The sequence below is a fragment of the Anolis sagrei genome, chromosome 4 (assembly GCF_037176765.1).
Source record: "Anolis sagrei isolate rAnoSag1 chromosome 4, rAnoSag1.mat, whole genome shotgun sequence".
Classification (NCBI taxonomy): Eukaryota; Metazoa; Chordata; class Lepidosauria; order Squamata; family Dactyloidae; genus Anolis; species Anolis sagrei.
This window is the reverse complement of record NC_090024.1, coordinates 188,488,327-188,511,565: the sequence shown is the minus strand read 5'-3', so window position 1 is coordinate 188,511,565 and position 23,239 is coordinate 188,488,327. Positions and strand designations below refer to the sequence as shown.

Sequence of the window (23,239 nt, the reverse complement as noted above, 5' to 3'; positions counted from 1 at the left end):
GTTTTAGGAAGATTGATAAACTCCATGCTTTTTAGTTTCTTGGTTAGGTATGGAAGAAAGATAACTTTTTCATAGATCAATCCTAAAATGCAAAATCACTCAATCAGCCAGTCATTGAAAAAATGTGAAAAACTTACATTCTGCTTCAGATGCAATATTGCGGAAGCCATGTCGTGTGAGTGGGCATGATTTTCTTCTTGCTAACCCCAAGCAGAGGAAGTCATTCCAGGGAAATCCAGCCGGATTTCCTCCTTGCCTCCTTGGGTAATTGAAAGGTTGTTACATCCATGTATGCCCTCCCTTCTGGCATGTTCTCCCCTCTCTCTGAAAATATTTGTGCATACTCTGGAGAGAAGGAAAGAGAGAGCACCCACAGCTTTTTAGTTCACTTAAAATACACACACAGTTGAGTTGGAAAGGATTGCAATGGCAAAGTGAGTAATGTTTTTACCCTGTGGATTTGTGTAAGTTCCTTTTTCTCCTTTGGTTGCTACTGGTGGGAGCTTTTCACATGCCCTTAGTGTTGGTGTTATTTTACTTCACTTCAGACTCCTTGCCTCTTCACTTGTCATGCTTAGCAAAGCACCTTCCCAGTTTTTCAGGACAGGAATCACCTGGATTTCTTTAGCCCTAAAAATAAATTCTACATTACCTGCAAACATACAGGTGAGAGAAGGAAACACCAGAAATATTTTTTATTGAAAAATGCTTTTCCACAATTGTAGCAAAAAAGAAGAAGCTACAATCATGTACTAAGTAGGGTGCAAACAGGTAGGGAAGCAGGATCAGCGGGCAGTGCAAAAGACTGAGAGCAGTACTATGCATCAGCAAAGCAGCACCATAGTACTACTGCAGAAGAGTGAAATATTTAAACCCATCCCAGTGTCTTCCCACTTCCTTAAACAACATGATGACTGCAAGTCAATAGGCTAGTGTGATAAAGTCCCTAGTTTATTGTTCTTAAGCAGTGATTGGGCTTCTAGATGCTGGCTGATTTCTCCAGCATATTTCCTCCTGGCTTCATGTTCTGGATGCTTTAGGATAGTGCTTTATACTTAGTTCCTGGTTATTTTAACCACTTCAACTGGTGAGAAAGTCAACTTGTCTGGGCAGTATTTACCAGCTCAATGTTTGTGAATCAACCGGGGTTCAAGGAAGCTACAAACTGTCAATTTGGACAGATTTGAAAGAATTGGACAAATACTTGGAGAATAAGACTATAGTATAGGTGACAAATATCATTTATGTATTTATTTATTTAAAACATTTATTTTCCTCCCTTCTCATCCCACAGGAGAGTAAGGGCGGAGCACATCATATATACAACAAACATTCAATGCTGGGACATAAAACCATAAATATATACAAACATTCAAATCACTTATATCCACTTTAAAATAATTTGCTTAAAAACCATTTCAGGGCACCATTCTATTATTGCTCATTGCATTGCCCCAAAGGCTTGGTAGATATTCATGATAGATATTCCTTCTTATACCACAGGTAATAAGAAGGAATATCTATCATGAATATCTACCTCTATATATTAGTTCCAGGAAAACGGGAACAGGGTGGGATAAAAGTCCTATTTCAACCATGTCTTACTTGTGAGCTTCACATAGGCATTTGTTTTGCTTCAGTGTGAACAGAATGCTGGGTTAGAATAGCTTTTGGTTTGATCAGTTATGCAATTCTTCTCTCTCTATTAACTATATGCTATTGTTATGTGGTTACATATAAGATTATCTTATGCCATTCATTCAAGAAGCTTCTGCTTTAGAAAACAGATACATTGGAGTCATGTGTATATAAATCTTGGAGTTTTAATGGAAAAATGAATTGATTTTTCCATTATCTGGGGAAAAATGCAAAGAGGCCCATACTTTGTATATAATTTATGTTTGAAATCATATTACAATGCAAAATCAAAGCACTGAAATATAGCTGCTAGGAAATCTCTCCTGTGTTTTAAAAAAGTTCTGTATTCATCATTCATCATAATTTCTACAGCTAAAGAGAAAAGCTCTGTCTTCATGTGGCCTTCTGTTTTCTGGGCTAAGTCGTTTCTAGAAAACAGATATATTCAAAGTCATGTTAGGAACTGTTGAAAATCTACATTGACTTTAAAAAAAACCCTCAAAAAACCCTCAAATTGAGTTTAACATTGGCATCTAAAACTTTGTTATTCAACATCTTCCGGTTGATGCTTACAGAATGGAAGGTGAATGGTCTGTTATTGACTTGATTCCTTTTTTAATGCCTCTGGCTCTTAGGATTCCCAGCAATCGCCCCTCAAATCTAGCAAGGTTAGCTGCAGATAGTTTTGTTGGTGTTGAAAATTTGGCTTATGGTTGACTTCAAATGGCAATTTGTAACAGTAAGACTGTATAAATGTAACTATGTTTCCTTGACATTGAAAGCCTTGTGGGTCACTTAAAAGGATGTGGTGGATTGGATTCAGCCTGTGGGGCTTGTGTTTGTAGCATGTGCTCTATGATGACCCTATGAATTTCATTGAGTTTTTAAGGCAAGGATTGCTCATTGGTAGTTTCGTCACTTCATTCCTTTGGCCACCTGATTTCCCCTGCTTTCCCAGAACCGAGCTTTTATAAACTTAACCTTGATATTCCAATATCAGACAAGATCTGATATCCAAATTATTTAGGTCTTTGGACCAGCCTTAATATGAAAGAATGCTTATTAGAGGGCTTCTCCATACACAAGAGGGGTGATACATGGTTTAAAGGTGAAGTAAAATAGAAGGGATGGCTCTCTTCTCTCATCCTATTCCACTTTGCCCAATCAGGCATGATGTCCAGTAGGCTTGTGCACAAATCTGTTTTAACCATTTTCCTTCAGCCAATCCAGCTTCTTTGGCTTGGTCGGATGGCCATAATAACAAGGGCCTGGCTGTCACTGTTTTCTATCCATAATGGGACCATGTGGCAGCCGATCACAGCTCTTCTCCCCTTTTCGGGAGCACATAGCACGCAAAGAGGCTGCTGCTGCATGCTTCTCCTCGTGAGGGGTTTCTTTGTGAGCCCTGCCTGGTGGGCCAACTGGAATAGGAGAATGCAGAGACATGTCTTATGCAAGCTGTGTCTGTTTCCTTAACCACATTGCTGAAACCTAGACTCCCTTGAAGGGAAGAAAGGAAAGGGTCCCAGGAATGGAAAGGAGAGCCTTGTAAGTTCCCCATTGCCACCAATGGGCCAGATCTAGCCATATTTTTCAGGTGCGCACAAAAACAAAGGCTATCCACCTACCTGTCCATTTTCGGGAGGTGAGCAAGAATGGATATGGGGATCTACAGGAATCTGGCCAGCAGAAACAGATCGGGATTCAGCAGATATTCACAAGCCTAGTGTCCTGCTGTGTCACTATGCTTAGTGTTGAACTAACATATTTATTAACCATACAGTATTTGTGACCAGACTTTGAACCATGCAGAAAATAGGAAAGAGGTTTGCAGGATATGCTTGCTACATTCATCCCCCTAACAAAAATAAGAGCATGCAATGGTCTAACGTTTAAACTAAAGACAGAATATATACATAGTACATTTAAACTTGAAATTCTTGACTATACAACAGAGCTCCATGCAATTGAATGATAATAACATGAATTCTTCTTAATGTTCGCATTCTGTAAGAATGTCGATGCTACAGAACAGCCTATGGGCTGAATTATATTGTATGTGGACTTCTATCTATCAGATATTAGCATACTGTAAGGACATTTCTGGCACTTTAACTTCTTAGAATCTTAAAATAGTTACATAACTACAGATGAACTGGGGCAGCCTGACCTTTCCTTTATGCTGACCTATTGTACAGCATACGTGAATTTTTGTTCATTTGTTAAGAATATATTTCCAGCCAAAGATTATTATCTAGATTCAGAAGCATATTATTCCCTTGGAAATTACTTTGATGGTAACTAACATTCTTGACCTTATTTCATATGAGAATATCTGAATTTTTGGAAAGTATATCAGCACATGCATACACAAATATCTAATCATTACTGTGTTGTCGAAGGCTTTTTGTATTACTATTATATGGCATCTTTTGAGATTGCTCTCTTCATCCTTCTTTCCTTTGGTTACTAATAGCTATTATGCAGAGTATCACAATTTAGTCTTTCCCCTTTTTGTACAACTTAGGATCTTTGATTATGCATATGCTCCTGATTCCACATCACTTTGAAATAAAGAGAAGTTAGTCTCTTTATAGAATATAGAATATGGAGGAAACTCAGTTTTTTCACTGCATTTTAATATTCATAATTAAGTTCATCTACCAGTCAAGTCAGCTTCTCTATATGAATTGCGGTCACTATGTGGTCTTTTGCCTCAAGTGGCAGAATGCTTTAGGCTATCTTTTTATTGCTGGGGCAGATTTGTTGGATTCCAACTGTCTTTAGCCCTAGCTAGAGCTGAGAGTTGCTCTCATCTGGAAGGTAGAATTTTGCCCAACTGACTGTATAATATTTGAACTGGCATCCAGGTACACAAATTGCAGTGGTACCAAGCCTTTGCTCAATTCTCAAGCATGCAGTTTTCAATTATAAGCTGCCATTTGACACACATAAATATTCTTCATAAATTGTACATGCTAGAATCTGAAGAATCAGTTACCAGATGAAAATGCAATCATAAGATACTTTGGATGAGACGTCTATCATTCTCTTTGTTTGCTGAATCTTTATCAAGAGTCCCATTTAGATGTTTATGGTGTTTTTATGCTTTAATTACTGTGTGATTTAAGTTTGAATAGGTTATATGTTTGTTTACTATTACCACATTGTGCTTCTTTTGTTGCAAGCTGTCTTATTGGAGAGTGGGGGTGGGATATAAGTAAAGCTTATTATTATTATTATTATTATTATTATTATTATTATTATTTACATAACGTTACCAGTTTTGACAGGTTTTGTCCGTTTTCTCTCTGGAGAATGTAAACCCCAACTTGATGTGTTCTGTTCTTGATCTGTCAAAAGTTTCTCTTTGCCTCAAGTTTCTTTGCGCTGGTGGGAATGTATTTGTGGTCTTGGAAAATACTGGCCCATTTGTTCAAGTGTTTTTAAAGATGGACAAAGTAGTTTTTAAAGATGGACAAAGTAGTAAAACTGGTTCTTTTTTATTTTTGATCATTCTGCCTGTTGTGCTGGGCCTGTGTACATACAGCATTTCACAAAGAGAATAAGACTAGTTTTCTGTACAAACGGAGAGCTTGTGTAATTTTTAATTTGTACACATTGTGGGAAGAGGTCTTTTTGGTGTCTTGGGGCTTCTCCAGATGGTCAATAATCCTAGTAAATGTCAGCCTATTCGATTTCTTGATTACACTCCTAGTAACTCCTCTTGCCCCAGTGTCCAGTTGTTTGACAAATATATTGGAGTTTCATCCATTTTCTTTGGTCTATATGAGAAATAGTTAATGGTGGTGACTTTTCCTTCCCTCCCACAAGCAGCACATCGGTAGGAGTACGAAAAAACGCCAGACAATGGAAACAAATGTAGGAAATTATTACCTACCTTTTGGTGACTATTGGGACAGAGAAAAAAAGCAACTTCTCCTGCATTGGACTTAAAAATTTGCTAGTGCCAGAAATTCATGGGGAGGAGGCACATATTTTAAAATAACAAAACAAGCAAAAAAAACCCACACAACATAAATGAAAGACAAAACAAAACCTAATTGGAATAGCTATAATGCTCACCAAACGTCAAGGCATTTTGCCTGTTTTGATGACCCATTTGATTTCTTGAGGGGGTTGCCAGACATTCATCATGCAGGCTCATCATTTGTAAAAGCATTGCAACAGTACTCTATATATTTGTGTAAAAAAAATCAATCCTCAAAGCCTGGGTCAACTTATTCACACGTAAGTGCAAGTACTGTAGCTTAACTGTTATCAAAAAGAAGCCTCCACTTCTCTGAGCGGAGTGGCGAAAGGCTATAATGTAGACCATCCTGGGAGAACCTAAATGAAGCATGAATTCCTTCTACTCTCTGCTATTGTGCAACTTCTGGCCTTTTTGAATACCTGGATGGGAAAATGGCATTGACTGGCAGGGCCAAGCTGGTTACCTGAGGCAGCATTAACACTTTCCCTTCTCTGTGGAATGACCGAATCCATAATTTTAGATCCCAAGCTTGCCCTTTATTTATACATGAGCTCAACTTATTCATTAGTATATATGGTAGTTTTGGAGAGGCTTGTTTTTTGGAAAGACTAAATGACTCTTGCAGTTCCATACTGCAGCATACCACAGGGGATCCTCTTTTAACTTTAATTGATGGCACATTGTATTAACCACCAAGAGTATTTTGCCAAATGATTAACAAGTCTCAAGTCCAATAAAGAATGCTTATGACAGAAAGAGGCAGGCAGCTGTCATGGGTAATCATCATATATTTGCATGATCCTGTAACCTAGTACTGGTTGGGATAGTAGGTTGGGAGTGAGTGGGTGACAACAAAGAATGATTGGGATGGGAGAAAAACTGAAGGAGTGTCTTCCAATAGTGAAGGCTTGATGAAGCATATCTTGGAACTGCTGGATGATGCACAGACCACCATTTGTCACACTCAATAGCACATCAGAGACTTGATGTTAGGTAGGTAACTAAGGGTGAGATGGATGATAGCAGAACTTGAATAATATTTGCATATATTTTCAGAAGGAATTTAAAAACTTGGCTGTTCCGTTGTGCCTTCCCAGACTAGGAATCCCCACCCCAAGTCCTAGTAGCACCTTAGCATAACTAACTGTCGCTGCACACCGCACTTTTAACCCTACGTGCCTCCTGCCATTTCAGCACTTTTAACCCTTGTACCCCAGTGCGCCGGCCGAACCAGTTTTAATAATGTCTTGATGTACTGCCATTGTCGTTATTTTGCTTACTGTTTGATTTGCTTAGCTATTGTGGTGTTATGTTATTTTGCTTATTGTTTGATTTGCTTTGTTATTGTGATGTTACGTTCTCTATTGTATTGTGTTTTGAGGCTTCGGCCTGTGTAAGCCGCATCGAGTCCTCCGGGAGATGCTAGCGGGGTACAAATAAAGTTAATAATAATAATAATAATAATATATTTTAGTTTGGGTCTACAAAGGGTACATAAGTCTGGAATTTCAAAAATAGCATGTTGCAGTATCTCTTTCAAATGATAAACATATATGTAATCCCATTGACAGCGTTCAGTTTGCATATGTGTGGGATAAAAATGAAAGGGGTCATGGTTGTGCACACAAGTAACACTCCCAGCATTCTTCCCTGACTTTGATGTCCTAAGGGAGATTTGCCATTTGAAAAAGAGTGGAAGTCTCTGTGCAATTGGAAATGATATTTTTCCCCTAATCAAATGAAGATTTCTTCTTCTTATGTTCAAGTAAGAAGGCACAGAATTTCTTGCAGAACCTTGCATGATAGGACACTGAGGGGACAAAGTTTATGTGTTTTTCCCATGAGAGATTAGACAGCTTGGCTGAAGTTTCTTGGAGTTGAGTTCCAAAAATGCAAGTTGTCCAAGATGTGCTATGCACATAGAAGAAATTATTCAAGGCATGTTTATTTCAATAGAAATAAACATGCCTTGAATTATTTCTTCTATGTATTTATTTTATTTATCGTGTCAGGAGCAAACCAAACAGTTGTATTGCATTTTTAACAAACAAACAAAACACAAAGTTTGCAAGCTTGGTAGTTGATTAAATGTCCTTTGACCAGTAGCTGGCCACTTGGAGTGCCTCTGGTGTTACTATAAGAAGGTCCTCCATTATGCATGTAGCAGGGCTCAGATTCAACCATCTCAAAGCTCCCTGCTTGAGCGGTAATGGCACGATCATCTGCATAGATGAAACTCTCTGTCCCTCCTGGCAGTGTCTGGTCATTTGTGTAAATGTTGAACATTGATGGAGCAACCATACTCCCCTGAGGCAGGCCGTTCTCCTGTTTTGGTCATCTGCTTTTCTGGCCCTGGAACTCAACAAAAAAGCTCCTGTTTTGTAGCAGGATTCCTATGAGGCAGGTGAGGTGGTAGTCCTTTGTGATATTATACATTTTTCTCAGGAGGAGGCGGTGGTTTACAGTATCATAAGCCCCTGACAGATCTATGAAGACAGCTCCTGTGATCTGCTGCCTTTCAAAGCCATCTTCTATGTGCTGAGTCAGGTTCAGCACTTGCAATGTGCAGCTTTTGCCTTTCCTGAAGCCAGCTTGCTGTGGAATCAGACATGGGTCCACTCTATGTGAAGAAATAGGATGAAGAGTTTTTTTAGTATGCCAGGGTGAACAGGATTTTCCCCAACATCTTGCGATGCAAGTATCTTAATTATCATTCGCATAGTGACCATGCTACATTGGGCTATTGGAAACCTTATCTGAAATGTCTAGAGGGCTCTGGGATGGGGAAGGCTATATTAGCTTGGAGCCATTTGCTATAAACAAACATCTCATCATTTTATATTTCTTTTTTGTTAGATCATGTTTTGAATTTCCAGACACTATCATTATGGCAGAGTGGAACACCACTGGGAAGATTTTCAGACATTAAACTTGAATACCTTTGTGTCTCTCTTGCTGCTGAGATTATGTGAGAGTGACTGTGGAACAAAAGAGAGATGTTCACAATTACAATGAGTTTTGCAACACTTACCTTCATGAGAAGGCAATTTAGAAACCTTAACAAACCTGCTTTTGGTTTCATGTGACTGTTTTTTTTTTCCAAATACTCCAAGCTTACTATAATCCTGTGACTGTTAGTTTCCTTCTGTGGCCTTTGTTGGGAAAAAAGTGTTTCTTTGATTCTGTTGAAGCAGTATTTTCATATTTGAGTGCTCAATAACTATATCTTTTTCCTTCATGTACAGCAAAGCCACTGGTAGTTTTATGCTCCTCACCCATGACTTGTTGCATTTTAGATTCTATTCCTCGGTGCATATATTTTCTCAGCAGAAATTCTATGCAAGAATAGGCAGGTTTATAAAAGCATGCAAGCCAGACCCTTGACACTGACATAGTTTCCCAAACCCGACATATTTCAGGAAGTATCCAACTGTAATGGAAATGGACAGCCTGTGAAATTTGTAGCTGTCAAGCAAATTGGTGACTGAATCCAGCACTTTGTCTTTTCTTGTTGTTGCTGTTCCAGATCGTGAACGGATTGGTCAGGACTCAGCCTACGAGCAGGAAGGAAAGGTGCAGTTTGTCATTGATGCTGTCTATGCCATGGGCCACGCGCTGCATAACATGCACAAAGTTTTGTGCCCTGGGAAGATTGGTCTCTGCCCCAAGATGGATCCTGTGGATGGTGCAGAGCTGCTCAAGTACATCCGTAGCGTCAATTTCTCAGGTTTGTACAAGGCTAGAGTTATTTTGAAGGCTCAAATTAGCATTTATTGTTACATGTGTGGTGAATCCACATCTTTGGTATAATGCAGAACTTGAGAAAGCACCTTTTCAGAAATACAGTGGACATCCTATCCAGGATATGCTGGAAGCTGTTGTCCAGAAAAGAGCATTTTTTCCAAAGACTGGGTATAATGTTAACTAAACATCAATGAAAATGTACCTGTTTGATTTGCATCCTCAATCCCACTGCATTCACAAGCATGAGAACAGTTGGTATGAGGGAGAGGTCCTTCTTGGTAGTTGCTTTAAAACCTTTGAATTTTATCCCTATCAAGATCTGGATGACTTCCTTATTGCTCTCCTGTTCCTGGAAAGTTAAAACTTTTGTTATCTCAATGGGAATTGACTGCAGCAAGCTTTTAATTGTGTGCTGTTTTGTTATTTTCCCATGTCCTGGATTTGAAATTTTTTAAAATGATTTTAATTCTACAGATTGTTTTTTGTTTTTTAAAAAAACACATTTGTATATTTTACAATTTTTGTATGTTTTAAATATATTCTGCTGTTTTTGTATAATTTTAATCTGTTCTGGTTTTGCCATTCTGTAAGCCACCTTGAATCCCAATAATGGAGGAAAGGTGGGATATAAAGGACAAGAACAATGTCTTTTTGCTTGTAGTATTGAAAGGCATCTGCTTCAAAGGTATCCATCATGTTCATCTGAAGAAGTAGATTGAGTCCACATAAGATTATGTTATAATATTATTTCCCTCAGTTTGCCTGAAAGTTGCCATAGGATTCTTGTACTGTATATCTTCTCAGCCTTCTGCTTGGTTTTATATCATCCATCTTTGCTTCTACTGTGCGGAGGTTGCCTGCATGCCTTCTACTGTGAACACATGTATTGAGATGCAGCATCAGGCATATCAAACTCAAACGGAGTGGCCGGATACTGTGGAATTGCTGATTTTATTCATTTACTGTTTCTGGAGCAACTCTCTGCAGTTGCGATCAAATTCGCCAAATTTCTGCTGTTTTTTCCATCCTTACATCTGGACTTCTTAAATAAAATGAGAAGTTGGGGTGACAGAGAACAAGAGGAACACAATTTAGGCATGTGTAAATTGCCTATGTGCTCCTAATTTCTTTTGAAAAGATATGATTTAGATTGTTGTAGTTTGAGCTAGTTAAACCTAATCATAGCTTTCCTCTTTACTTTTGCACACCTATTATTTCCTGAATGGCAGTGCTATTGTAGCAATCTGTTTTTTAACATTTCTTAAAATTCTAGCTAAATAGCTTTACATTCTGGACTACATTTATTTTTTTTAAATGTCCACATTTATTTTACATATATTTGTTTCAGAATAAAAGTAATTTCATATGATTTTTTAAAATGCTGTGCTCAGATACAATGCATTCAGATACGTTGTGGAAAACATTTCAAAAAGTAATTTGTTTGAAACTTATTACAAAATTTCACAACTCTGTATGTGTATGTGTGTTACTGGTTTCATTATTTAGAATGTTACTTTTATTCTTAGGTTGTGTGTGTTATAAGATAATTGTAAAAAAAATTCCATAAAATTTTTCAAAGTTCAGACTGAAATCTGGAGCACATCCATACTATCACTAACATTAACAGCCATTAACAGTCACTGAAATGTGGATTGGTAGTGGGCACATCCAACATGATACCCAAACTAACATCCCATCATAATTCTGTCCACAGGAACAATCTTTTGTTAATAGTTCTCATTTTCTGATTCTCTCATATATGTGAGAAAAAAGAATAAGAAAATGAACAAATTATATACTCCTTTTTTGGGTAGAAAATGTTCCTTTTCCCTGATTAGTGATTCTTTTCCATCTTCTAAAAAACTCATCTCTTTCTCCCATTATATCTCTTTAATATACATTTCCTGCTCTTGCTTTCTTATTACATCTATTTATCTCTCCTCGGCAATCTTCTCGCAATCTGTCTCCCTTATTTATTTCCCTCCCTATCTTCTTGTTTGATTTTCCTGCTTTCTAATGTTATTGGGATTTATTTATGCAATTCATTTGATTTTGTTTTCAGATAAACTTTTGCAACAAAAAAAGCAGCCGAGAGTCTTGCTTTGAGCCAACTTGCTAAACAAACCCTGTAATTAAAGATTTCATAGTACTTCTCATCTGGTCACATCTTTCTCTAGATAAATGCATTCTGACTGCATGCCACAAACCTCACTGAGTATATCTGACTGTTTATTGCAAACAGCCAACTGGGTGTTTCCTTTTAATTGGGCTTGTCTTTTAAATTTGGATTATCTCAGGATATCATTAAGTATGGATCTCTCCCCCCTCCCTTCCCCACACCTAATTGTACAAAGTCATCAGTGGCTGCTTTCCCTGCATTCCTCAGGGCCCTTCCACACAGCCCTATATCCCAGAATATCAAGGCTTGGCCTCATGTTAGCTGCCCCGAGTCCTCTTTGGGGAGATGGTGGCGGGGTATAAAAATGTTATTATGATTATTATAGATACGCAGAACTGAGTGTAATAGTAAAACCCTATTGAATGAACAATTTAAAGTGGATTCATACAATAGAATCACTGGAAATCTAGAAAGTGCCTAAAGGACATATTTTGTCACGGGTAAATTAAACTATGGATACTGGACCCATGGGTACTGGGATCACACCACATATTTAAAAATGGGAAGAAGAAAGCTCCTAAGGATTGGATCTCATTACTTTTCAGTGTATTCAGAAGATCCTTCCACTCATACAGATCCGATTATCATCTTGGCTACACTAGGCTGATAAAATCTTGAAGGGAGCTCTCAAATGGAAATGTTCTGTAGATATCTGCCTTTGTAATACAGAAGTTGTACAGATGGCATACACAGGAAGTGCTATTTAACTTGATCAGGGCGCTTCCTTACAGTTTTCCAATTATTGTATATTTTAAGCTGAACTTGGAAAACTACATTTAAAACTGATCAGTCAGTTTCCTTTTTGGAACTACCACTTCCATTATTTCCTATATTTGGTGAACTCAGGATCTCATATCTGATTCTGGGACTTGTGGTAACTTCCCCAAGGTCTGCATCTAAACGGTGTTTTGAAATGATTTATCAATCAGTTTATAGAATTTGTCTAATAATATTTAACATCATGCTGGTTACTTTCTTTCTTCTGATTTTGTGTTTCTTTGCACTGTGAATGTTTGCATGTGTTGGGGGAGGAAAAAGTCTTTCCCATAGATCATTCTCTATTTTCAGTCTGGGAGAATGAGCTCTGCTCTCCAGCAGAGTAGGAGGAAGAAAGGAAGGGAATAGGAGATTGAATTCTAATCCTTTTGAAATGAAGACCAGTCAGAATAAAACCTGTCTTCTTCCGATGTGCCATCCTTCTCTGTATAGAAAAAGAGATGGATGCTCAGGAGTTTATGGAGGATCAGCTCCAAATGTTACTACACAGAAACTCTCAGTTAGCTTAACCAGATGAGATGTAATGTTTAGCCTGTAGTATCAGAAGTATCAGTAGGTTTCTAGATGTCAGTTGCTGGGGAACATGAGATGGTGGGTGCAGTTGCACTTCTGTCCTGTTTGTGGCCTTCCTGACTATTATGTGAATGCATCTTTGGACTTGATTTTGGTCTAAACCAGTGTGACTTTTGTATGTTCTTACATTCATAACCAATGGCGACATATTTTCCAACTTCTCCAATTTGGAGAAGTCTCTTTCATTCCAATTTGGAGAAGTCTCTTTCATTCCATTTTAGAGCTGCTTTTAAAATTGTCCCAGCTTTCTCCTATTACTGCTTCCTCCCCTTGTCTTCAGTTTAATTCAATTGTGGCAGATTGAGTTCAAAGAGCAAAAATAGTTTGCACTCAATTAACTGAGCAGGAAGAGAAGGCAGGAATGTGCAGACAGTTGCCCTTCCCTGTTTACCTAGGTAAGAGCAAGCTTCTGCATCCTTTCCTAGCTTGTTATTGTTAACAACTCTTAAGCATTCTTAAACAGTTTTAGAGTTAAATTCCCAAAAGATTTAGTGCTGTTGTCATAACAGGATTACTCCGATTTCCATTGGTCTAAAAGAGCAAGGAGGAAGAAAGTTCTCAAACAGACCCAAGGCAGTGGATGAAAGAAACTGGCCTCAACATCTGCTCACTTATTTCAGGGCCTTGAGCAGCTGGTGCAAATGCCTGATCAGGCACCAACTGCTTTTGAATATGTGAACTGCTGCATCTCACTCCCACCCATTTCCCCTTATGGGTTGCATCCCTGACTACTGCTCCCCTGTGACTGTCCTCTTTGCACATGAGTGGCAGGGACGTCACTGCTAATCACTCAATGTGTACATCAAGTGTAACGAGCTGTCTGCAGAAGCATCCGGTGCAGGCAAGCTATAAAGGCAGCCCTCCTGCCTCTCAGCTCATCTTCTAGCTTGCCTGGATCTCTCTGTGACTATGGGTTGTTCTGGCAAGAGGTTCAGGCCAAGTGAGCTTAGCAAGAGAACAGCTGCCTGTTCACTTCAGCATTCCCCTTCACTTGCTGTAGGCCATGGTTTTGAGCAGAGAGATCTTTGTTCAGTGTTATCTCTCTTCTCTTTCCTTAAAAACCTGCAAAGGAGTATATGCACACCAACCAAACTACCTTGCAGGAATAGAAACATAATGGAGAGGATGTGGAGCGTACATAATGCACCCATGTCATTTTATTCCTGTGCTTTTAACAGTAAAGTTTGATCTGCAGTTGCTATTATTGTGAGTACCTGACACTTTACAAAATATAAGAGAACAACTTTCTGCCCAAGAGGGCTTACAGCCTCAAATTTGAACAAAAAACTATGGAAGGAAAAGGAAACACAGGGAAAATGGTTACCACAACATGGTAAATTCAAGGAGTTGAATCATTGGTCCTCTAGAGGTTGTACAGGTGGTCCTAGGAGCCCTAAGTAACATAGTAGATGCTGGGAGTTGTAGTCCAATGACAACTGGAAGGCTGCATAATTCCCATCTTTGTAATCTAATTCTTTTATCTCAAGGCTTTTAAAAAAGTATACATTTATAGTCACTTACAGGCATTACACCAAACACCATGGGAGACTGAACAACAAAATGTCTTGTGGAATCCTCTAGGTATACACGTTGATTATGGGACATGTATCTTAATTTTCAAGGTGCTGTAAGGAATTTATGCTTTTGCTGCAACAGGCTAGTATGTCAATCCCACTGAAAAGAGGCAATATAGTCATTGTTTTAGGTACTGTAGACCTTGAGTCAAGGGTTGGGTATGGATTTGCTGTTTAGCTTTAGGCAGCAAATTATCCTGGGCTGGCCATACCCAAACCTAATATAATATGTGAATGGAATAGAGAGGGTTACTCACTATCACAGGCATGGGCAAACTTAGGCCCTCCAGGTGTTTTGGACTTCAACTCCCACAATTCCTGACAGCCTACTGGCTTTTAGGAATTGTGGAAGCTGTAGTCCAAAACACCTGGAGGGCCCAAGTTTGCCCATGCCTGCACTATCAGGTCTAGTTAGACCCTCATTTTTACTTCCACCCTCTATTTGGGGGAGGTTGGCTCTTTTTCAGAGTATTTCAAAGAAGCCCACTATAAAGAAATTAAGCAGATGGTGAAAGCTTACTTATCATTTTATCTTGATGCCAAGAAAAGAAAAACACACACACACTCGTGAACTGGCCTTTGTAGTTGTGCCTTGAATGGTGGTTTGATCTTCAGGAATGAGTGTGTGAAGCTTTTCACAGAAAGGGAATAAACATGACCGCCTGCTAATTACTGCAGATCAAGCAACTGTGAAAAGCACAACCACAGGTTCAAAAGCTGACCACCTTACATGCCCCAAATATGCTCAATATTTTCCTTTCTATGCAGACAACCATTCTTGCAGTATGGTAGATTAATTTCATTATGCCTGCTTGTTATACATGATGTAGATCAAGACCAGGCGCTTGGGACATGGATATCAGATCAGGACTAAAGAACATTTGCCTAGATTTTGTGAGATAGGATCTGGCTTATGAGGGAAGTAAGGGCCTGATGGGGGGTATCACTACCTGCAGAAGGGAATGATACAGCTCAGTAGGATGCAGAGCTGGGTAGCAAAGTACATATGCCAGAGTCTCTTTAAGCAGCACCTGTCCACGTTCAGTCTCCTTCCAGCTGCAGCTTTCAGCTCTTCAGCTGCATGACATGCACGTCTACCCAGCTCTATATAAATGTGTTGTTATTTTCTGTCTCAGGCTCTGTAGCTGAATACTGAGAGGGGATTACTGCTGTTGGTGAATGAATGATGTAGCCTCGTGATGTGCTGTCACTATGTATGGATTCATTGCTCAGTGTGGCTTAGGGAAGAAGAAGAAGAATATGCCCGGACATCCACGGGAGTGTAACAATATGCAGGCAGATCTGGAGGAGAACTGCCTAGTGTCCTTTGGAGCATGTTCAGTGTACATAATGGAACTGATTGGGTGAATGACAAGGGAGAGGAAACTGCCATTCTCTTTGTCCCTTTTGCAATCTGATTCCTTGCTAGCACCTTATATGACCTAAAGTGAACTTATCCTCCCTCCAAGATCTTCCCTTTCTCCTTGTTTGTTCTCATATAAAAAGACTTGAGCAAGTAAACACAACTGGTGATAAATTTGAGTTCAGTCCCATCAATCTGGTGCTTTTGAGAGGTGTTGGACTTCAGCTCCCACAGTCCACAGCCAGCCTAGATATTGATTATGGGAGTTGTAGTCCAATAGCTCTGGATGCCCTATAATTGGAGTAGACTGCTGTAACTGATAAAGCTTAGTTGTAGATGTTCACCCTCTATGTCAGTGGTTCTCAACCTGTGGGTCCCCAGATGTTTTGGCCTTCGACTCCCAGAAATCCTAACAGCTGGTAAACTGGCTGGGATTTCTGTGAGTTGTAGGCCAAAACACCCAGGACCCCACAGGTTGAGAACTATGGCTCTATTTATTTACAGCATTTCTACACCGCCTTTCTCTACCCCAGAGGGGACTCAAGGCGGCTTAGAAGTAGGAAACCACATGAAACCATTAGATATGTATAGTTACAGATGTATAAACAGAGTTCTAAAATACATTGAAACAGTATAAAAACATATAAAACAATACATTAGCAGTTAATCACATGATCCTTAAATGCCTTTCCAGTTAGTCAGTGCACATCAATTCCATATCTTTATATTTCTCAAGTTCTCAAAATACTCGGTCACAAAGCCAGGTTTTTACTTTCATATGGAAGGTCAGGAGGGAGGGTGCTGGTCTAATGTCCCTGGAGAGGGAATTCCACAGCCAGGAGGCCACCTCTGAGAAGGCCCTGTCTCTCATCCCTGCCAATCATGCCTGTGAGGAAGGCAGAACCGAGAATAGGGCCTCCCCAGACATTCCTAGACTCTGAGATGGTTCAGAGGAAGATATATGTTCAGACAGGTAAACTGGGCCAGAACCATTTAGGGCTTTATAGTCTAAAGCCAGCACTTTGAATTGTGCTCAGTAGCAGACTGGCAGCCAGTGGAGCTGATGTAACAAGGGGGTGGTATGCTCCCTGTACACCGCTCCAGTGAGCAAAATGGCTCTCACCCATTGGACCAATTGAAGCTTCCGAACATTATTCAAAGGCAGCCCCATGTAGAGTGTGTTGCACTCTATGTCCAATTTATAACCAAACTTGTTATAATAAAACTTGTTCAGAAAGAGACTTTGGGCATTTTTCATGCATGTTATCATATAACATACTACTTTTTGGGGGGTCCCAAATGAGTGTTGTTAATGCAGGAGATAATTTGGAAAAGGGACCAAATGGATTTCACAGGCAGAGTGGTTTTCACTGTAGCATTTGAAACTGCTTGAAACAAAATTGTTTTTCACTTCATCTGCCAAAATAGTGTATTGATTCTCAGACTATCCAGCACCCACCATGGTGAGACACCTCATTGACAAAAGCTGTTACTGATCTCAAGCTTTATACAAATAATTGTATGGATTATGACCACCATGCAAGATGAAAGGCCACAAAAGTGTCTCATGGAAATTCAGAAATTGAGCAGTAAGATGAATACTGTTTTTTGTTGCAGAAGAAAAAGAAATGGGTTTTTAATGGTTCTGACAAGAGTGCAAGGATACATTCTTATTGGGACCAAAACACCCCAAAAACTGAGAAACTGTAATGAAATGAAGGACATTGTTTTGACTGATTTGCAGAATTGGCACCTTTTCTTCAATTAAACTGTTTGCATCCACAGCAGTTGAAAAAAATTGTTTGCCTTAGGTTAGAATTTCACCATTAATATAACCCCAAAATGTATTAATTCTTGTGTTCATTAATTATATGAGACAGTAATAAAGAATCCATCAATCATATATTTTCTATATGGTTCTTTATGCAAATGTTAATTCTTCTGAATTTCTGAACTCCTTGTTTTATGCTCATTCTACAGTGCTGGATAATAATAATGTTTAGGTGACAAGATCCAAACTACTTCTTTTATTTCATGATTAACATATCATACGTTTAATGTAAAAACTAATAGTAATAGTGCAGCTTGGAACAGGGTGATCTTCTTTGTGTCCAGATGATTCTATATTATTCTATATCAGATACTTTATAGAAGTTCCTTATATTCCTCGATAAATTAAATTTATTGAGAAGTGTAAGGACTTAACCCAGGGACTTTCCTGGATTACATGAGAAGTAGCAAATTAAAGAAAGTTGAGATGAGTTCATAAGGGAAGGAGAAAGTGAAAACAAGAGAAGAGGAGTTGGTGGCCTAGATGAGAAATGGGATTTTTAAAAATTCACATCACTGTTCGCTTTTCTACCAAACTCAAAACAATCTTGGGGAAAGGAGATGGTATTCTCCTGATTCATTCTGATAAGGATGATAGTGCAATCATTTGACTTAATTTTCATAGTAATATAGCATAAACCTAATCGTTCAATTATCTCTTCTGACAGGAACAAAATTGATTTGACTTTTTAAAAAGTTTATTAATAACAAAATGCATTATCTCTACCAATAAAATTCCTATCTCTGGTCCCCACAATGAAGAAAGAAGATGTTAATTTCATAGCGGATCACGTAATAGAAAATTCTGCAAGGTTGGTTAATCTGAATGGCATTTATTAAATAACTTTTGATCTTAGGTTGTACACATGAAACAATTTTCTGTCCACTAGGGTGACATTAGGTGAAAGTTGAACATTTTATCTTAATACTAGCGGTCCCCTGCCACGGGTTGCTATGGCCCAGTCTGGTGATCTGGAAAATAAAGTAATGAGAAAGTGTTGGTTTCTAATATATGTAATTTCTTGATGCTTGAGGGTAAACAGTATTTCTTGCTGTTTCTTTGCCAGTGTTGATGTGGAGATTGTCTAATTTGCCTACTCTGGAACATGCAACATATCATTGTCTTTTTAGGGGTCTCTTTCAAATCTTGTATCTGTCATATATGTATATGTGTGTGTGTGTGAATGGCTGAATGGCCCTTTGTCAGGAGGGCTTTGATTATGTTTTCTTGCCCTAGTGAAGGGAGTTGGACTGGATGGCCTTCAGGGAGCATTTCTCAACCTGGGAAGTCAAGACGGGGGGGGGGGGGTGTAACAGGGGGGTGTCAGAAAGGTCACTAAAGACTACCAGAAAACACATAATTTTCTGTTGGTCATGGGGGTTCTGAGTGGGATGTTTGGCCCAATTCCATCATTGGTGGGGTTTGGAATGCTCTTTTATTGTAGGTGAACTATACATCCTAGTAACTACAACTCCCAAATGTCAAGATCTATTTCCCCCAAACTCCATCTGTGTTCACATTTGGGCATATTGAGTATTCCTTTCAAGTTTGGTCCAGATCCATCATTGTTTGAGTCCACAGTGTTCTCTGGATGGAGGTGAACTACAATTCCAAAATTCAATGTCAATGCCCCCCAAACCCTTTCAATATTTTCTGTTGGTCATGGGAGTCCTGTGTGTCAAGTTTGGTTCAATTCCATTGTTGGCAGAGTTCAGAATGCTCTTTGATTATAGGTGAACTATAAATCCCAGCAACTACAACTCCCAAATAACAATATCATAAATTTTTGAGTGATGGTCACTCCTTGTGTAGTGAGACATTTTGTTGCCAAATTTGGTGTGATTTCATTCATTGGTTCTTTTGTTTTTAAGGTACTCATTATGCACAGAGCATTTATAGATAGATAGATAGATAGATAGATAGATAGATAGATAGATAGATAGATTATAGTTAATAAGCTAAATTTAACTAACAAGTAGTCACATAAGACTCTGGAATTTAAGCAACATTTAGAAACATTGCTTTTTTTGGACTACACCTCCTACAGTCCCCTAGCTAATGGATTCTATGAGCAGTCCCAAAAGTAACTTTTTATTTCTAGGATCCGTATCTGTGTAGCAAAGAGATAAAGTTTCATTTAATAGATAGGGGGTATAAAGTTATCAACATTCTTCTTTAACTAAATATTCTGTGTTTTTAAGGTATTGCAGGGACTCCAGTGACATTTAATGAGAATGGAGATGCCCCAGGACGCTATGATATCTACCAGTATCAGATCAAGAATTCCACACCTGAGTACAAAATCATCGGGAACTGGGCTGATCACCTGAACTTAAAAGTAAGCAAGTCTTTTAATTAGCAAAGGGCAGAATTGTACTCATGAAAAAGTCACTATAAAGGGTCTTAGTCAAAACGGGTTTATACTTGGTTCCTCTCATTCGTATATAGGCATCAAAGGGATCATCCAGAGAGCTTTTAAAAAGTCTTTCCCATTGGTTTTTCTATGATCTGGACTGTTCAGTATAACCTTCTAACTAAAGGTCCTTCTAAACAGCCATATGACCCAGAATATCAAGGCAGATAACCCACAATGTCTGCTTTGAACTGGGTTATCTGTGTCCATACTGCCATATAATTAAGTTCAATACAGCTGTGTGGAAGGGGCCTAAGTCATCCATGGGTAGCAAAGACAAGCCTTGAAGTATTGTGAGTGGGAAAATTTCAGAAAATGGAGATTGCATTGACAGTTTGATAGACTTCAGATCTCAATGGAAGATAATTTAGAATGCCTTTTAACATTATCATTGAATCTAGTACTTGATCTTAGCAGGTGGTTCTCTTTGGTCCTCTATTCATTCCACAAAGCTGAACTGCAGTATGGACACTTGACCTGCAGCAAGTAAAATCCAGATGATGAAACACTAGATTTCTAGATTTGTATATTTTTTTAAATTTCAGCTGCAATGATAAGTTGTTCGAGTATCATGCCCCCTTCTCTCCCTAAATGAGCCTATCAAATGGAGTGGGGCAGTGGAGACAGATTTAGATACCAGACATGGCACCAGTGAGGTGCTACAGGGTTAGAATAGCTGGTTTAGTTTTGATTGGCATTATCACTTGCAGTGAGTCTATGCTATGTGTATGCCTTGAAGTCACCTGCCAATTTACAATGACTTCATGAATTTCATAGGGTTTCCTCTATGCTATACCAGGGTGTTATTCCAGGTTATAGATGGGTGTTTAGACCTGAGATTGAAGAGGTTTTGTAGGGTCAAGGCATGTGTGCTGCAAAGGTGTAAGACTCAGTGAAGGGAGCAGTGAGTGTCAGTGGGTGCAATATAGATTGGGTTAAATGAAATAGGAGGAATTGAAGCTTAATCATCCCACACCCCTCACGTGCACACACAAACAATTTCTGAAAGGTAAATCTGAAAAGCAAATCAGGATTCAGCCTAGGCTGGATGGAGTTGCACTGCCCTGGAAAATATAGGTTTGTAGTTTGAGTGCCTTTGCACATATACAATTAATGCCAGTTGGGAAATGTCCTGGAAATGTCTGGTCAAGCCACTGTGACATCTGCCTTGATTACATCCTATTAGGATTATGGTAATATAATATACTTTTTGTAGGACTGTCATTGAAGAGTGCTCAGAGACTCCAGTTTTCCCCAGAAGCTGAAACCAGACTGACAATTGCGTATGACTACAGGGAACATGCAATTTTTTGTTCCACAAGCTTCCTTGGTTGCTGATATGTTTCCTGGCACAAGTCAAAGTGCTGGTTGTAACCTATAAAGCTGTATATTGATCAAGTTCAAGCTGTTCAGCAGACTATACCTTTCTGCCTTGGCTTTTAGATGAGGGCCCTTCACTTGGTTCAGTGGATTTGTTTTAAATAGTTTTATTCTATAGACAGTTTAATTACAATTGAACAACTTTTTAATATATTTCTACTTCTTTCTTTGTGAGAGTTCTTAACTGGATTTTTTCCTCACCCATGAAATAGAACCCAGATTTGTGTGTGTGTGTGGTGTGTATCATCATCATCATCATCATCATCATCATCATCATCATCATCATGTGGGGGGAGTGAAATCCAGCTTTGGCTTTGGCCTAGCTCGTATTGTTCTGGTTAGCATGATCCTTGCTTTCTCTCTCTCTATTTCTCTTGCTCTCTGCTGCAGATGGAGCGTCTGCATTGGCCCGGGGGTGGCAATCAAGTGCCCACCTCAATTTGTAGCCAACCATGTAGACCAGGAGAAAGGAAGAAACTGGTGAAGGGCATCCCCTGCTGCTGGCACTGTGAACGCTGTGACGGTTACCAGTATCAACAGGACGAGTTCCACTGCAAAGTGTGCCGCCTCAGCGAGCGACCCAACGAGAACCACACGGGCTGCATCCCCATCCCCATTGTCAAGCTTGAGTGGAGTTCCCCTTGGGCTGTGATGCCTGTCTTCATTGCCATTGTGGGCATCATTGCCACCCTCTTTGTGGTGGTGACATTTGTGCGCTACAATGACACTCCTATCGTCAAGGCTTCTGGGCGAGAGCTCAGCTATGTGCTGCTGACGGGCATCTTCCTCTGTTATGGCACCACCTTCCTGATGATTGCCGAGCCTGACATGGGAACCTGTTCCTTGAGGCGTATCTTCCTGGGGCTGGGCATGAGCATCAGTTATGCTGCCTTGCTGACCAAAACCAACCGCATTTACCGTATCTTTGAGCAGGGCAAAAAGTCAGTCAGTGCCCCACGCTTAATCAGCCCTGCCTCCCAGTTGGCCATTACCTTCAGCCTCATCTCTCTGCAGCTCTTGGGGGTCTGCATCTGGTTCATTGTGGACCCTTCTCACTCCATCATCGACTATGAGGACCAACGGACTACAGACCCCCGCTTTGCCCGGGGAATTCTCAAGTGTGACATTTCTGACCTGTCCCTCATCTGTTTGCTTGGGTACAGCATGCTCCTCATGGTGACCTGCACTGTGTATGCTATAAAGACCCGTGGGGTTCCTGAGACCTTTAATGAAGCCAAGCCCATTGGGTTCACCATGTACACTACCTGCATCGTCTGGTTAGCCTTCATTCCCATCTTCTTTGGGACATCACAGTCAGCAGAGAAGGTAATGGAGATGGGGAGAGGGCAAAGGGGGAGATAATGTACAGGCCTGTTCTCTTTTTTTCTCAGATGCACTGTGATGAGGTATATCTGGTATGTGTGAATTTGGAATTGTAGTATTTCTGCACCTGTTTGGGATTTTCCTGTATTATTCTCCCTTACTTTCCCCTGCTTTTGTTTGCCATTGCTTTCCTCTCTTCCATGGATACTTCTCTTCATTTTGTTCTCTAAACCTCTTTCTGTTTTGTTTCTATTCCCAACTCATTATGATTTCTTCTCTCTTTTCCTCTCTCCTTAGCATTTGCTTCTTCTGGTGGATAGATATTGTGGAAAGGATATCTCTTAACAGAATTGTGGTGCATATCCTGATAGTAGAACATTCTGTATTTTTATCATTATAGTGCATAAATATGCCATTCAATATCAGCCACACAGTACAATGTCCTAGGAA

General features: G+C 39.4%; 1 protein-coding gene across 1 annotated transcript in view; it reads left to right on the top strand.

Annotated features, from left to right (window-relative positions):
* The window catches only part of GRM4 (glutamate metabotropic receptor 4), a 395,801-nt gene that overhangs the window by 327,454 nt on the left and 45,108 nt on the right, over positions 1-23,239 (top strand). Inside the window, exons 7-9 of the mRNA XM_060773126.2 lie at positions 9,159-9,359; positions 19,875-20,011; positions 21,857-22,792. Of these exons, the coding sequence (XP_060629109.1) occupies positions 9,159-9,359; positions 19,875-20,011; positions 21,857-22,792 (1,274 nt within the window). The remainder of the gene's footprint in view (positions 1-9,158; positions 9,360-19,874; positions 20,012-21,856; positions 22,793-23,239) is intronic.